An 18,338-nucleotide genomic window follows, 5' to 3' on the forward strand; every position below is an offset into this window, starting at 1 on the left:
GAGTTCATTGCCTTATTCCAGAATGTGTCCATCTGTGAAGTTTGGTCATGGAAATGTCATGATCTGTTATTCCCAGTATCAACTTTGGAGCCTTTGCTTTTAGCTCCCAGAAGAATGAATGCAGACATATAATACAGTTTGGATTATATAGCGTTCCCTTTAGCTGTGCAGAGGAGCTAGCTGTCTTAAGAGTGTACTATCTCATTGTCAGATTACACTGTAATTTAAGGTTTAATCATATTTAAGATTTGTCCAAAATATCTAGTATCTTATCCGTGACAAAAAAAAAAAGTTACTATGATGGAAGAGTAGCAAAACAAATTTTATTGCTGTTTTGGCCATACATTATGCCACATCATAATTAGACCACAGAAGAGCCTAAACATTCATTGTTAGATAAAATCGCAATAGAATATAAAGTTCAGCTTGAATCATGGACACCTCATACACAAATACATTGCCAACTTACAGACAGCAACTCTTTCAGGTTCATCTTGGTATCCATATTAATATTGATAATTATTCGAAATTTTCATCAAAGTTTTTCTTTTGGTTAAAGGGTTGTATAGTTTGCCGACCGATTAGAGATCCTTCAACACTTCTGCGCATCTCAGAAAAAGGAGAATCTATTCCGATAATAGGGTAATCAGTCCGTATTGTGGGATGAGTTGTTTATTATTACTGGTCGGAAAATTAACTTCTCTTTTATGATTATTGTAGTTAACTATGTTGCTTGTATAACAGTTGAAAAATTTTACCTATAAAGCACGTGATTTCGCGTGTTGGTGACCAATTTGGACGTCCTTCATTTCTTTCTCCCCTTCAGCATGAATCAGCTATTCTTGGAAAGACATGAAGCAGAGTAGAGACCTACAAACAGTGGGCAAACTATAAGCTAATGACCATTATCAGACTCCCTCCTCAAGTCATAATGGCAATCAATTTGTTTCATGTTAGTGACATTTGTTATTTAGCCTGCCCTTAGAAGCGAAATGGAATAGTCATTTTTTTATCGCAGATCAAAAAGAAAAACCAGTTGATCTTCCTAGATCATTTTAAGAGAATTGGTTGGAACTCACCATTTCTTGTGTATCACAAGCATATATTAAGGAGATATTTCGAGCAAAATTCAGGATATCTTCTATAGCAATGACTCTCCATCACTTGGTATCTATCATGCCCTTTGGTTGGAAAGACCTGTGTTTTAATCCTATCTGGTAAAGAGAAAGAACCTCTTATGAAGGCTTTTCAATGGAAGATGTCAGCTAGTCTCAGATTTAGGTGACAGGGATTTCCCTTGGGGAAGCTAAAATTTTTACCCCCACAGTCATAACACCATTCAGAAATATGATACATTGCTCTTAATAGCCTTGGTTGCTTTCGCTTTAAAACAACCAACTATCATCAACTCCCTGCAGTAAAATATGATGCACCAAAACAAGTGCCATCTGCACTTGAAGCCAATTACTCATAAAATTAAAATTCCATATACAGCTGGTATTTCACAAGATTTGCTTTCATTGCATCAAACATCATAAATCTGCACTGCATGTGTGTTAATGGCTCTTATGTAAGTATTAACATAAATCAGAACGATGTGTTAATTATTCAAAAAGTTTGATTGTGATCTTGAACTTCTACTTTTTTAAACCGCTTTCCATTGAAGTCAGAATTTATCTTTCTGATGAACAATTGGATAACAGTTGCAGCCCTTATCCTACAACTTTGTGTTTCAGGTCCTTACTGAAGAGCAATGTATCACTTATTCTGAAGTGTCATGTTGATTAAGTACCATCAACCTAATCTATATTTTTTACCACATAGGACTTATTTATTGTAATTGTCATTACAAGTTATATGAAGATCATAAATTATATTCTAGCTTCATACAGTTTGCACAGATTCTTTTCTTATGAATAGAAAACATCTGTAGTTTGTTTGATACCTTTAACATTAGTAGAAGTGCAATACAGCAGAAATAATTTCAGTTTGCAAATAACTTGAAGCTACTACCAGAACAATATTCATACTGAAAGTTCTTATCCATAAATGCAGTTAACAACCAGCATTAATTCTGGCTAAAAGAAAAAAAAAAAAAAAAGTAATATATGCTTTTTCAGTAACAGACTGGAACAATCAGTCTTCACTGAAAGCTGTAATCGGGTTTCATGAATTTACCATCTCTTCCATTCATTTAACATGAGCAGTGCAGGCCTTGATATAGAAAAGGAAGGAGGATACAAGAAGGCATTTTGGCATATATTGGGTTTTTTTTTTAAGAGTATTAGTCCTGGGCATCCTGTCATTTATTTCATATACAGTTCATATCAAATTTTATTTCTTGCATTAGATTCTTATTGTATTCCAGTATGCCTCTTGGTTAAAGTGGAAGGGTCTTAAAGGAAAACTTATGGATTATAATTACCATTATTGACAGTGTGATACTAAGATGTTGTTTCCTTATAGATCTTTACTGTGTACAACTAATTGTTTTCATTTTTAACCATAATTTCTTTTGACATAATTACAAAATCAGCTTCTGTTTTTTTTGATACCACCAACATAAGAAGCATTAATAAATTAAATTCTTCTAAGCAACAACTACAAGGTCCTATAATCAAGGAAAAGGAGTAGCTATAGTATTCAACCCTAAATATGAGGATAATATTCTTGAATGACAGGTAGTATCGAATAGAATGTCGACAAACATAAGAATTGGGAATTGGATGATGAGACTTATTTGTATTAATGGTTCTACAGAAGATTCTACTAAGGAATTAGAGGATTTATTTCAAGGCATTAGAGGGAAAAGGAAAGGTTGGTCCATGATGGAGATCTTAAACAGCAGAGTAGGAAATGATTCAGACATAAAAATGTTTTGGGAAAATTTGGAGAAAACAGCAAACATAACTGGTAAGTGTCTGCTCTATTCCTGTTCAGGACACAGAATAGTCATTACTAATACCCATTTCAATATAGTGCACAAATTCATATGGAGGGGAGACAGAAAAAGTCCCATTGACTTATTGTTGGTAGCGAGATCTTCACATTGAAACAAGGAGTGATTTCCATTTAGTTTTGATCTGGATAAAATTGATTATCACATTGAAAGAAGTGTATATGAAAGTTAATAGAATAAATCAAAGTTGAGCAGCTTTCAGAGGTGAACTGAGTCATTCTCCTCTGAAAAAAACCAAATCCTTCATCTTCACTGACACATCTGGAAGACAACATTGATTCACTCAAAGACGTGAGTTTTCTTTAAAGAGAAAAATCAGAACTCAGTAATAGACTCAGGAAGTTAAGAAAGGAAAGCATATTAAAAGTTTCTTGCTAGTAAGTCAACACATGCTTTGAGAACACAGAAAAATGCCAGAGTGAAACTATGTAAAGTTAGCTAAACAATGTCATTGCATGACTTTGATAACAACTTGGAAAATAAACATCAAGCATCAAAATATAATGGAGGCCATTGAAAAAGCTTAGAAATGGAGGAAAGCTTGTAAAAAGAACAAGAATGTGATACGAAAATTGAAGAAAGTCTAGATTTCTGGAATAATTACATTTAAGCATTGCTCTATGAAACAATCGGTGATAGCATGGTGGTAGAAAACATTCAAGAAAAATGCATTCAGGAGTTCGTATCACTTGAAGGAGAATAATCCAAAAACCTGAAATTGTGGAAAGGCAGCCAGTTTGAATACATGCTGTTATTATTGCAAAGACACATCCATGGAGTCCTAAAATTTATCACGTGAGACCCAAACTTCCAGTGTAATTAACACTATCTATCGAACCCCTGCTTGAAACTATTAACAAACAATGCATTTTTCAACTGACCCAGACAACCCATCCCATTTATTACCCAATTTCCAAAGAAAAAAATCTAGTCCTCGCACCCTTACCCATCTTTCAAGGACGATCCTCTTGTTTTGCTTCCTCTAGTGAAATGTTGAAATGTTTCAACATTTCACTAGAGGAAGCAAAACAAGAGGATCGTCCCAGACAACCCATCCCATTTATTACCCAATTTCCAAAGAAAAAAATCTAGTCCTCACACCCTTACCCATCTTTCAAGGACAATCCTCTTGTTTTGCTTCCTCTAGTGAAATGTTGAAACATTTCCCTCTGTATCAGTCTTATAAAATCATTTAAACGTTTCTATCGTATCCTCCCTTTCTCCTCTAGCAACCAACGTTTGCTCATGGAGCATTCTACAGACCACTTACCATCTTTGTCACGTGCCTCTTGATCTTCTCCACCACTTCCCTATCCCCAGGTGACCAGATCTGAACACAGTAGTCCAGATATGGTCGTATTAAGGCTTTATAAAGAAGTTAACTCCCTTATCTCAGCTTAGTGTGTTCTGCAAATAAAATCTTGTGAGCTGGCTGAGATATAACTGATAACAGATTCAAATCATAATGATGTAAACTTCTCATGTTTACATGAAATTATCATGGCATGCTACCATCCTATTGTTTATTATTTATCATTTTTCATCTGTGTAAAGAGATTGTTTTACACAGAGCGTTTAGTATACACAAGACTTCTGATCAGTGCAGTGACTTTATTCCTTTTAGAATCTGTAAAATTCACTCAAGACCAAATAAAAATATATACATTTAATGAAACTAAAACACTATATACGTTTTAAATTAAATTAAATAACTTTTAAAGTAATTAAATAAAAAATTAATTGGATCCAGGCCTTCAAAATAAGTCAACACTTTAGAGATTTTCTTATCCTAAAAAAATTAAAATTATTTATTCCATTACTATGTTGTTTAACATATATTTAATCATGTCTACCAGACTAAACATTTTGTTTTCACAACAAAATGTTTATCGTCATTTTCTTTGTTAGGCCCTTTCCAAAAATATAAAATTTCTTCTTTTCCATGGGATTCTTTATCTCCCCTATGTAGCATACAATGTTATTTCTCCTGTTTCACTGAAGTATAGATATTCTTACCTCTCACAGTTCAACTTGACACTAATTTTTGTACCCAGAGTCCACTAATTCATAAATAACATCTAAGTAGATGAGCTCTTTATGTTAAGCCACTTTACAGTTTCAGATTTTACTAATTCCAACAGTTTTTCCATTAGAATAATAAAATAGACTTGACGTCCTTAAGACAGAACACGAAATTTTTCATTCAGTGTTTCTTTCCTCGAACATCAAATTATAACGTCAATTCCAATATCTTGTTTTATATACTTAACACTTGTTGATAGCTTCAACTCTTCAGTTTAAAGATTCACAGTGCTAAGATTTATAATTAAGATGAAAAGTCAAACGGCTATATTTTCTGGTGAAGTTAGTTAAATTAAGGGGATAAATGGATTCGCCGATAGTTCTTTGGCATGAAACTCGTAAATCGTAGTTTTTAATCTTAGAATTTCGCATACTGGCTGTAAAATAATAAGGGATTTTTATCCCCTTAATTTAAGTGCTAAGATTTCTTTTCGGAATCTTCTATTAACATTCTCCCTACTGTCATGTTTTCTTAAAACCTCCTTAAGAACAAAATTCTCTGGTTGCTGTTCTCAATTTCCATTCTCTCTACATGTATTCCTCATTACCAGTCCCAAACATTCTCTGTCAGTCCCTCATCAGTCTCCTTGGTGAGCATGGGTACTTCATGTAAATGGCAAACAAGAAGTTATATAGTGATGGCTGTCATGTTGTGTTTCTTGGCATAAAGAGAATGTCTTCACAAAGAACAAAAGATTTCTCAACATTTAACAAATATGAATTACATTAAAGAAAACTGAAATTATTACAACTAAGAAAGTATATCAAATTAATTTTAACTGTAATATCAATAATGCAAGTGCTGATCATATGCATTACGAAACCAAAACTAATATGTTAGAGAAACAATTGTAAAAAGATTCATAATTTTGAATTATGATTATTCTTACACACATACACATAAAATTAGGAATCTGAAGATGAACTTAACAGTGTCTGTTAACATCAGTATTTCTTTTGCTCAGGATATTGTAATCATCCTATGGAAAAAAAAAAGTTTGTTTTTAAATTTCCATAATACAATTTTTATTTCATCATGTAGATTTTTTGTTCTTAAAAAATAAGCTGTTTTTTATGAAACATACAAAACCTGTTGAAGCCTGTTGGCTCTTTATATATAACTAACATACAAAACCAATTACAAAGACCCAGGTTCTGCATAGTTATTAGAGTAAGTTTCATCAGAGACTAATCATTTCTAGTCTATGTAAATAGCTTAAAGAAATATAAGAAACATTCCAGCCATGACTTTTTTAAGTCATCATTGTAATTTGAGTTATTACATACAGCAGTTTGCAGTAAATAGTTCGTTTTATATTTTCTTATTATAAATAGTGTAATACAAAGACTTATATGATTTTAGTGTTCTAGAAATTAAAAACCTGGTTGAATTAGTTATCATTTATTTGTTTTTCATATGATTTTTAGAAAATTTTATTTAGTTTTCCTTACAGTATTTTAATAGTTCTTTATTTATTGTTGGTTTTATTATTTTGTAACCCTCACTGCATTTTTGTTATATAATTATACGATTAATATGGTTGTTTTTATTTTTTACACCCATTTTCAGGCAATCACTTTGTGATACAAGAAAAAATTTATTACTCCTCAATGCTGTCATTAAATTTGTTGTATGAGTAGATTAGCAAAGCTTAATATATTGTTGGAGTACCTACTAACCAGCATTCTCTCAAGCTGGTATAATGAGAAATGATTACGCATGAATTATAGGAAAAGTTCTGAATTTAAAATGATTTAACCAAGAGTTTATAGAACAGACTTTAAACATGAATATCTAGTTGAGAACAAGAAGAAATATCTTTATAAAGAGATGCTTTTTTTGCTTGCTTGCCATAACACTACAAAAATAAACTGACCAGTTTTGTCACAGATGACCAAATAAACCCAATGTATTTCTCTTTATAATTGATTTTTACTGGTTGTAAGTCTACATAATCATCAGAAACATATCTCTTTTGAATATGCTTTCAAACTTTTCTTTTAGTTGTTTTCTAATGGTAATCAGAAAATTTTATAGAATAATTTGGAATGTCATAAAAATACAAGATTATCAACTTTGATATTTGATATAAAATGTATTTTTTATTGAACCTGCTAAACCTCTGGCTGGTTGGCATCCAACTATGGGCATTGATGTTTGTGATTTTATATATATATGTAATGATCCCACATGTGAAAAGTCACTGGACCTATAGCAAACAGTGCTAGGTGTGGGTAAGTGTTTATGGAGCAAGACGTAATCAATAACTTTCTTAAAGAGGTGGAGGATGGACTTGGTGGTAAAAATAGTAAGTGAGAGATTGTTCAAACAATAGGGTTGGATGGAATGAAGGAAGATGAGTCGTTTAGTATGTTGGGCAGTATAGGTGTTAGTCGGTGGTTCTTCTAAGCATGTAAGCATGTATAGAAAAAATTGAAGGAATGGAAGTAGCTAGTTATCCAGTAGAGGAGCAATGCCCATGAAAGCACCTATAGAAAAGTCATAGTGTAGAAACAAGTGCCTACGGGAAAATGACTGACGGGAGTATGTGAGAGAATGGTCATCTGTGTCAGTCAGTCCAAGAAGATGAAGCTGATCATAAAAGGAAATTGGAACATCAAACGTGAGTTGGAGAGTGAAGTAGGATCTTTGTGGTTAATAATATAGTCACTGCCTGAGTTTTATGGCATTGAAATTTATTAAATTGTCCTCGCCCCATTTGAGGATGTTGAGATTGATGTTTATATCATTATTTACAGGAGACTGAAGCGTCTATCATTTGAGTATTATGTGAAGGTTGTTTGAAAAGTTTGGTAAATTTCCACGTATGATGTGTAGTTCTCGTTTGGCAAATATTTAAAATGACTGTGTTCGCATTTTTCATAAAAATGGAGAAAAACATGCAGTGATAAAACACTTTGAAGAAGCGGACAGCCGCTCAGATCAAAGCCTAGTTACATGTGGCTAATGGGTACTCTGCACCAGCATTAAAGACGATTTATTTTTGGATAAATGAGTTTAAACGTGGTCATAAGTCCATTGAGGATGGCGTGCTCTGGACATCCGACTGAGGTCACTACGAAGGAAATGATTGACAAAATCTACGATATTGTTAAGGAAGATTACCGAGTGAAAATGCATGAGATTGTTGGCATCTCAACTGAATGGGTGTATGGTATCCTGCACGAAAAATTGCACATGAAAAAGGTGTGTGATTGGTGCCATGATTGACTGTCGATCAAAAACGCACGTGAAAAGACATTTCAATGCAGTGTTTGGCAATGTTTAATTGCAATCTGCAGGATTTTTTGCGTCTATTCATGACTGTAGACAAAACTTGAATCCACCACTACACACCTGAGTCCAAGCAGCAGTCAAAACAGTGGACAATGCCTAGTGTGAAAGAGCATCAAAAAAAAAAAAAAAGAAAAGAAAAAAGAAAATGACCATTTTGTCAGCTGGCCACTTTTTTTTTTTTGGGATTCCCAAGGAATTATCATGATATAACAGGAGTCTATTATGTGTCATTGTTGGACCATTTAAAAGAAGAACTGAAGAAAAAACAGCCAAGATTGCTGCACAAATAAGTGCTCTTTCATCAAAATAATGCAGTGTCCTACACATTGGCCGTTGCAATGGCAAAATTGCACGAATTGAGGTTCAAATTGGTTCTATATCCATCGTATTCTCTGGACTTTGGACCTGTGTGATTTCTTGTTCCCAAACTTAAAAATTTGGCTCGGTGGGAAAAAATTTTTTTCGAACGAGGATGTCGATGACTATTTTGCACAATTTGACAAATCCTACTTTTTAAATGGAATGAAAAAATTAGAAACTCGCTGGACGAAATGTGTAGACTTCGATGGAACTATGTTGAGAAATTATTATTACATGACACCTCCAGGGAGTCCAAAGACTCATCGAAGGAGGGCACTTACTCTACAACTCCCCCTTCACCAACCAACTACAACGAATGGCAACTACAATCATCACCTACACCAACGCCCCCTACTGCCCACCACTATTATTTTCATAGACAATTGCAAACATCCATGCCCACGGTGGGATTCGAACCCACAGCCTTTTGGCTTTGAATATACTAATCACTTAGCCAACTGGGCTGGCACCGTCCCACATCGTTTTTTTTACCAAACCAAACTTTTCAAACAATCCTCGTAGAGTTTCTCAATGCAGAAGAGAGTACTGTCATTGGCAAATAGGATTTGAAGTCAGAGAAAGAATGTCATTGATGTAAAGGAGGAAAAGAATGGTTGAGAGCACAGAACCCTGAGGTATTTCAGCATAGATAAATCTAATGAGAGAAAGCCATCCAACATGACATGCAATGAATGGCTACTGTGGAAGCTGGCAATCTGATCAAGTGCAGTGTGGAGACCATAGGATGCTAGCTTGTTCAGGACGCCTCATTGTCAGACACACTAAAATACCTGTGAAATAACGAGCAACCGCATTGGTTTCTCCAGACCTTTCTGTGGCCTTTGTCCAAAGGTTGGACATAGATTAGCAAGTAATCAGCTGTAGAACAAACGATGGAATCCATATTGGTGATCACTAATTAATTGAGTGTCCAGGTAGTGAAGAAGCCAGTTTTTGATAACCTTCATCACTTTTGAAAAGTAGTGAGGTGAGAGCAGCGGGATGATAGAATTCTGACTTTCATTTCCTTTTTCTCTGATGAAAGAAAGCCATCCAACACTACATGCAATGAATCTACCCCACAGCACTGATTGAAGGCCTTACCCTTCAATCCATGCTGTGGGGTAGATTTCAGTTGAATAAGATAGCTTATATAGGATGGGTATTAATTCTGAGGTATAATTTTTGAGCATAACTACAAGAATGCCACCTGGCCAAGGAAATTAAACAGGGTTTCCCTGATATAGTTCTAGCAATAATCAAATCACTGCATATCTCCTCAGTGGGTAGTTTGTGGTAGCGTAGGAGGTGGTTTGTCTTGGTCAGCTAAACACGAGTTGGAGTAAAATACTGATGCCAAGAGGTCTGCATTTTCCTCAGGTGCGGATACTGTGGTACAACTGGATGCAAGAGAGATGGGAACAAGGAAGGACAGAAGTTATGCCCAACAGCATTAGCTAGGAACCAGAATGCTTGACTGCCAGTTGAGTAGGAGGCAAGTTTATTGCATTTCATTGTTATGAGGTCTTCTTTGGAATCATTGAAAACTTTTTTTAACACTTGTTTTGGACTTATGTAAGCTGAATTTGAAACTGGAGTTTTTAATTTAAGCCAGTGTTTCTCAAACTCGCAGAACCTGCATGCTCATTGTAAAACTTTGGTAATACTCGAATTGCTTTTTCAGTATTACCAAAGGCAAAAGCAATTTGAGAGGAGTTACAACATTTAATTCAAATATGAATAATTTATGAGAACTGGGGTTTGAGGGAGTATCTGAATTGTTATTAGAATTCAGATGAGGATTATTTCAGTTAGTAGTTCAATGCAAATGTTTGGATCAGGAGAGTAAAAGGAGTAATCTGACCATGTAATAAACTCATTAACCTCTCTACTGGCCGTGGTGGATGAAATAGTGATACCAAATTGAACTACTTGTCCATGTTATTCAATAGGTGTTACAGAATCATATCCAGATTTTGCTGGACGTCTATAGCTGTCATGGCCGGTTGGGATGTTAAAATTCCAGAGTTCATCTAAGTTGCCGCAATTTGTGGTGCCATAGCACAAAAGGCTGAGATTGGATGGGAGGAGAATGAACTGCACAGAAGGACACTTGGATAAAATTGTGGCCAGAGTTGCATCATGAGAGCAGACAAACAGTGTGTAAAGGGAGAGCTAATTAAAAGGTCCAAAGGAAGAACGATGAGGACTCATATTCTGATTGGCAGATTAACTGTTTGTGATCTTGACTGATGGCAAATGATTCAGCTGCCCTTTCAGCTTAATCTGTGAAGTTGGATTAGGGGAACCAGTTTGTATTAAAGTCCCTTAAGAAGGCTATCTCAGAGTTTGGGTGTATAATCAATTTTTAGTAATATGCAGTAAAGGTAGGAAATGAAGACTAAAAAATGAGAGAAGGAAATCTTGAGCTAGAGCAGATCAAAAAGTGGGGCTTCCAGGTTGGTTAGATATAGCCTTTATATCAGATTTAACAAGGAATACAAGGATTTCACAAAAGACACGTTTCCTCCCTTATTTTTATTTTTTCGAATTTTTTTATTGTATTTTTCATACTTTTTTGATTTTTGTTAAAACATCAGTATTTGTAAGATTGTTTTCAAGTCGTTGATTCAGGAAATGGAAATGCAAATGCCCTTGCAGCTGGGGTGAGGGACTTATGTACATAGCTCACATTGGGATTGCCCAGATTCCAGTCTGTGTTGCCATGTATAGTGCCCCCTAGACACCATGAACTTCTTCTCCCTCCACACATGACCTGGTCTTGTTTAATCTTGGTCTTCCTCTGGATCTTTTCCTTGCCATCTTGGCATTTCAACACTGTAAGCACCCATCTCCTGTAATTTGACAGAATTCACATTTGTTTTGTAAACAACATTGCAAATTCCGGATTCATCTTCCTGAATTTAACTTCAGTCTGATGGTTTTACCACAGGAATAACAATTTTATACAAACCAAGATATTTCTGGAAATAAATATCATCTGTAGGATATTACAAAAGTTTGAAGTATCTGAACTGTTATTAGAATTCAGATGTTCTACATCTTAGACTCCTAAATATGATAAGGAGATATCTAAATCTTTATATCTGGACTTGATGGTTCTTCAGTTTTGTCAAGGGTGGTGGAACAAGGCTGCCTGAATATGCAGTGGAATAAGTGGGACTTATATACATATCAAATAACATACTGCTACCTTTATCATTAATATACCTAAAATGAAATTTGTTCCTCTGTTATTATATTTGAACTAATTTGTTAATTTGGTTTTCTTGAATTTCTGAGTTTTTCAACCAAATGACGATTACTTGGATTACCTCAGTAAATGCTTGTAGGGTAAGGAAATCTTGTTCCAGAAGATTCTCAATGTTAAGTTCATTTTTTTTTTATGAGGGAACAAGTAGGATCTCAAGTTAGATGTTTCTTGAAGTGAAAACAAGAATTAAGGAAGTGTTTAATGCTTCTAGTATTTTATCTTTCACAGGGACATCAGGAAGTACAATAAAACTCCTATTGGTGAGTCTAGCTAGAAAGAATGCCTCTGTGTGCCTCTAAGATGAGTTCTGCCCATAGAATTAATCATTAATTTTTAAACAAGTGGAAAGATTGAATAGCTGTAATTTTGCTTTCAGTCTGTGAATGCAAAATTACATCATAGTTTAAGAGCTTTTTGTACCATACCTGTTATTACTCTGTGAGAGAATGTCATTTGAAATGGTGTGCTTGGTAAGTATACAGCATACCTATTAAATGAGAAAACCATAATAAAGCAATTACAGGGAATATGAATAATTCTTCAATATGATTTCTTCTTAACTCCATACAACGTTCACAATGTTCATACAAGTTTTTGATTGCTGGTAGGCATCTAAAGATATAGCATTGAATCCATTTTGTCCAATGCTGTTTATAGTATGTCTGTAATAATCATTATTTAATATACATTAACTGAAAAATTTTGTTGCTTTCTTTACACTTGCCTCAATATCTGTTATGAGAATGCTAAGACATTACTGAAATCTGAATCCTTTAGTCAAAATTGATGTTTTGTATGAATTAAATCATTGATTGTCTATATGAAATGTAAGGAACTATAATAATTTTTACCTTTGGCACAGCCACCTGTTGTTTAGACTGTTCCATTCATGTATCCTTTTTTTAGACCACTGGTACTAGGGGCATAATTTCTTGCATGCCAAAATCTACTTTTACTGCAAAAATTCTGCAAGATAGAGGCTTGTCTCTTAAAAATCAGTTCAAATACTTCAAACCTTTTGTAATCTCCAGAGTAGCATCATTAATAAAATAAAAATCTCTGGCATATTCTTCCACATAAAGCATCTATTTTTGGTGGAAAGATCTTCTAATGATGGTAGTGGTGTTTCATTCTTCCTCTTTTTTTATACTTCTCACATTCTTTTTCTTTATTACTATAATATCTTCTAGAATGCAATCACTGAAATCCAGTATCTTGCACTTAGTGCCATTGATTTCAACCTGTAGACACTGAAAAGGGGTTTTCAAGTACATAAATCATAGATACATTATTTGATTGCAGAAATAAGAAAATAGACATCTAACATAAAAATACTAGTTTCTCATAATCCACGTAACAGATGAAAAGAGTATAGGAAAAATTATCCTTCTTTATTCAAAAAAAGAAATGAATTACCCAGGAAAGCTGTAGTGGGAAATATCAGTTTGGGTTTTCAAGTACATAAATCATAGATACATTATTTGATTTCAGGAATAAGAAAATAGACATCTGACACAAAAATACCAGTTTCTCATAATCCATGCAACAGATGAAAAGTGTATAGGAAAAATTACCCTTCTTTATTCAAAGAAGAAATATCAGTTTGGGGGTGGGGGGGGGGAATACTAATTGTAATGTTTCATAAAACAACTATTTTAGAGATACTGAATACCAGATCTGCTAAGTGTTCCAAATGGGATATAGAAGAAAACTTAAGTGAACATCATTTTAATGATGTAAAATATCCACCTTAGTTTCAAAGGTATCTTCATTAGTGACGTATCCTGTATAACTAAAATTTAGTAATAGCAATGCTTCCTAAAAAGCACCACCATAATGTAAGAGTCAATAAAATTTCTTATTAAAAAATATGTAATAAGAATTATAGAATATTTCCTTTAAAGGGGATAGTGGAAGACATTAGATCTGTTTTATTTAGACAATCTAAAAAGGTCTCATAGCTGTTTATATAAATGTTCCATAAAGAGTCTATTGTTTTAATATTCAGGAATATCATACTTTTGATCCACACCCAAACATCCAGCATTGGTAAAAGCAAGGTACCCCAACTATCATTTTATGCCCCACGTCACTAATTCACTGATATGCTTTGATGTCAAATATGGGCATGCCGAGACTGCCTGATGTGGTGGTGGTAGTAGTAGTAAAGAGCAAGATTATAAATTCTACTCTGCAAAAAAAGCTGTATGTGTGAACTGTGAGGGAGTACCATCCAGCCCATGGCTGTGCATGCTCAAGGTGGAAGTATGAAAAAAAAAAAAGCAATGCAAAAAATAAATGAGCAGAATTTCAATGTCAAAAGGAAGCTGACTGCCATGACACATCCTGAAATCTTCATGCTGAGAAGGTGGCAGTTAAGAATATAATTTATTTAGCAATAGGTTTTACAGATATTAATTCACCATCATTCGGGGGAATTCCAATACAACATAAACATGAATGTCTATTTACCATTCAATAATTTCAGCATACTTAAACTTTATAATTTGTGAATACTTTTTAGAGTATATTATCTCTCTAGCCTATTATGGTCTCACTGATTGAGAACCCACTGAAAGAAAAACCAGACATATCCACATTTAAAATATACTTCTGTATCCACCAAATGTAAATTAAACAAAAGAACTTCCTCTGTTACATATTAACAGAGGAAGAGATGGACAATATATGCCCACCTTCTCAAAATCAAGTGATCTGAAAAGTTTACAAAGCCAAAAGAATAGAGAAATTCTTACAGTGGGACTCATGATTCTACTAGAATTATGAAATTTCTTCTGTAGCAATGCAAACAAAACCTATCTTTCTGTCTGTAGGAGACATTTAAAATACCATACTTATGGGTGATAGTAGCAACACAAATAGGCAAAGCCTGTTGTTCAGTGTATGCTTGACAATATCCTTATTGTCATCCTTATTATCCTCTCTTCTTAATAGTGGATGCAATACCTTCCACCACATGCCTACCTGCTTTTATTCTGCAAAATTTAGTACTGTTTGATTGTGTATACACAAATTACAAGCTTAAATGCTTTAGTTTTGTGAGAAAATGTTCTCTGTTATTGGTTTATCTTTTAGATGCATTGTATCTTCCAACTAGAACTTATGATATACACATTGTTCAGTAACAAGTTGTTTCATAATTTGTTGTATCAATCTTGGTGTGCAGTACTTTGAACAGAAACCTTGCACATGATGATTGGTAAAAGATAACAAATTATTGTATAGTGCAGACCATTTTCTTATCCTGTGATGGCCAGGTTCATTTTTAATCTCTGGGTGGTTTGAGAATTTGAAGAAATTATACATTTTAATAAGCCATGCAAATGAGCAGTTTAGGACATGTATGCTTTTTTGTTTCATGTTTAGAATAGTAGAAATTAATAGTATTTATTGAAAGAAATATCTGATAATACTTTATATTCTGTTAGTACAAATTCTTTTAAAGCAGTACTGATATATAGTTTGATCTTTTTTTTCTCTCTAATTTTTTTACATCACTAAAGTGTCAAAGTAATTTTCCACTTTCAGAAAATCATTTAAAATTTTTAAATACTTTTAATAAATAAATACTTAAAAACTTTTAAATACTTTTTAAACAAATTTTTTATTTCTAAAATTATTTCTAAAGTTATATGAAATGTGACAAATTATTGTTACTTTACAGGATAATAAATTCCCTGTATAACCATTAGTTTCTTTCTTTAGAGAAAAAAAAATTAAGGCTACAGTGCTGTTTTTTATTTGTATTTGAGCACCCTAACACACTTCTTTTTTTATGGATAATTTAACACCTTAAGTGCTTAAATTTTATGCAAATTGTACTGAATTTGCTGCATAAAAATGTTTATATTTTAGCAATAATTCATTATCTTGTCTTTTTTAATTATGTAATGGTACTTAAGCACTTAAGGGGTTAATAAAATTTTGTCTTCCTAGTATATTAACCCTAAACTTCTATAATAATTAATCTTATTTTGTTAACCTTTCTCCCCTTCCATGCCCCGTCCACTACTGCCTGGTATCTCCCTGGCCCTGCCATCTCTGGTGACATCATTATACTTCGGCATTTGATTCATCTAATCCAAAATGAAAAATATCCCTGCCAATTTACTGTGGTATTCTGTCTCTGGAATACACACCATCGGATATATGAAACTTTGTAATGATCCTGCCATGGACGCTATTCTGAACCCATCAAATCATCTGGATGATATGGTACTTAAATGCCCACAATTGGTGAACCTACTTTCATGCCCACCCATGCCCCCATTCACCCGAACTGCTATGCCCATGCGGAATGTGGTCCCTCGCCCCTGCAGTACAAAGCAAGTGTCACAGTTCCCGACTGCCCTGGCCCTGAACGGTATGCACTACACCGAACTTATATTTACTCTACATGTAAAAATATTCAGATAATGTTATATTAGTACATTGTAAAGTTAAAATGAATTTTTTCAAAAATTTTTAAACCAATCCTTAGTTTATTTGTTATTTTTTCTATTCTTTATATTTTTAGTTTTTATTTGGCCTTTTCCATACCCTTTCACATCCTAACTACATATTAGTATAAATTGTTATTGTTTAGGTACCAGAGTAATTTTTAACAGAATCCTCCTGTGGAAAATAGGATCTTTCCTGCAACTCAGGTTTAACTCAAGCTTTGTTCCCCATTGCACATTTTTTCAGACTTTTTCTGTATAGAGTCTTTACTGTTTGTTGTTCTCATAACTGATTTTCAAGCTAATAAATTCGAAAATTTTTTTATCAAGAATACAGTAGTATAGTTTAAAATATTTTTAATATAAAATCTGCATATATATGTGTATATATTTATTATGTATATACACACACTCACATAACTAATCAACAAGAAATGTGCTAGAGGATTGAAAACAGAGTTTCTGGGAAGATCTGGTACATATTTATCCCTATTTCCTGAACATTAATGACAGTTATTAAATTTACCCCAAAAAAGTTAATCATTCCAAACATAAATTTTTCATGTGCCTTCAGAATGATGTCTGCAAAAACTAGAAATTAATTTAATATTCTTCTTAATTTTAAAACTAATGGATTAACATCATGGCCTTTTAAATTAAATTAAATAGTAATCATGATAGTATTTAAAAAATAAAGTAATTCTAATATTACCCATTTAATTATAAAATTTTTTTCTCTCTTCTGGTTGATTTAATACATGTTTATTTTATTTTTTTATTTATATATATTTAGGATTCTTTCTGTTGTAGCTGATATTGACACTCTGGGTGAGATTTTGATGGATATCATTCCAAAGCTTGATGAGGTAACTTTTTTTTCTTTTTTCCCTTCTAAAAGTATAGTTTTATTACTATTAATTCCACCACAACTCTGGGAATTTACTGCTTATTGCAGCACTTCAAGTAAAAGAGGCAACTACTCCTTTTGTCAATCTTTTGGAAGAAGTTACAAGACATTAGCAAGTACAGTGATTACACACATGCATACAATACAAAGCACAAAATATGATTGTACCAAAAAGTGAAGAGTAGTTGGTTTTGTAATGTCTGGCAGAGGATGATGATGGCCTTCATAATCCAGATTCTTCTTGCAGTCAAATTTAAATTAGCAGAATCCTCTAAAGCACATATACTAATTTCCAGAATAGTTTACAGAAGAAATTTAAAAATGCATATCAGAAACCACAGCATAAAAAATTCCCCTCCTGCTCACAAAGAGTTCAGCACATGGCAGCTTACTAATTAATCTTTTTTTGTGTTGATTTGCTTTCATAACTATGGTTTTAGTGTTCTTCCTTGTTTAAAGTGATACAGTTTAAAAATAATGCCAATTTGGCAGGTTGTCCACAATATGCAAGTTTTCATTGTATTGCATCCTTTATATGCGTGATGAATGTTGTTCACTTTATATTTAAGTATTTTATTTGGAATTCCTTTAATAGAAGGAACAGCTGCTTTGTAGCAGTTTGTATATTCCCTTTTGGTCTGCATTAAACTAATCTGAGAATCACTGTATGCTCCACAGAACATTCCTAGTTGAAATAAATATGGCTGCAAGACACTACCAGATTTTGGAGATTCATCTTTTGTCAAAAGAACAAACTGGCCACCATCGATTACATCCTTGTGCAATTAGGACAATTAAGAGACTGTTTTGAATATTTGATGCCTTTATTCTGTTGTTCACTGTGTGCCTTTGTATGGTGATTGCTGTAATCTTGAGAATGCCTTTCTATCTGGAAGTGAATTATTTGCATCTTTTACTCTGTAGTGGTATGATGATCTATTAAACTCCCGTAATAAGTCATCTGATATCAAACACCATGATAACACTCACTCTCAGTA

The 18,338-nt window shown here is 33.5% G+C and overlaps 1 protein-coding gene across 2 annotated transcripts in view; it reads left to right on the forward strand.

The window, feature by feature from the left end:
- The window catches only part of LOC150098141 (heterogeneous nuclear ribonucleoprotein K-like), a 168,778-nt gene that overhangs the window by 111,316 nt on the left and 39,124 nt on the right, over nt 1–18,338 (forward strand). For both annotated transcript variants that reach the window (XM_090406541.1, XM_090406542.1), the window contains 2 exons: nt 16,314–16,357; nt 17,227–17,299. In XM_090406541.1, coding sequence (XP_090262667.1) covers nt 16,314–16,357; nt 17,227–17,299 — 117 coding nt within the window. The remainder of the gene's footprint in view (nt 1–16,313; nt 16,358–17,226; nt 17,300–18,338) is intronic.

The sequence above is a fragment of the Typopeltis vanoorti genome, chromosome 16, assembly GCF_054136105.1.
Source record: "Typopeltis vanoorti isolate ZY-2024b chromosome 16, IOZ_Tvanoo_1.0, whole genome shotgun sequence".
NCBI classification, from domain to species: domain Eukaryota; kingdom Metazoa; phylum Arthropoda; class Arachnida; order Uropygi; family Thelyphonidae; genus Typopeltis; species Typopeltis vanoorti.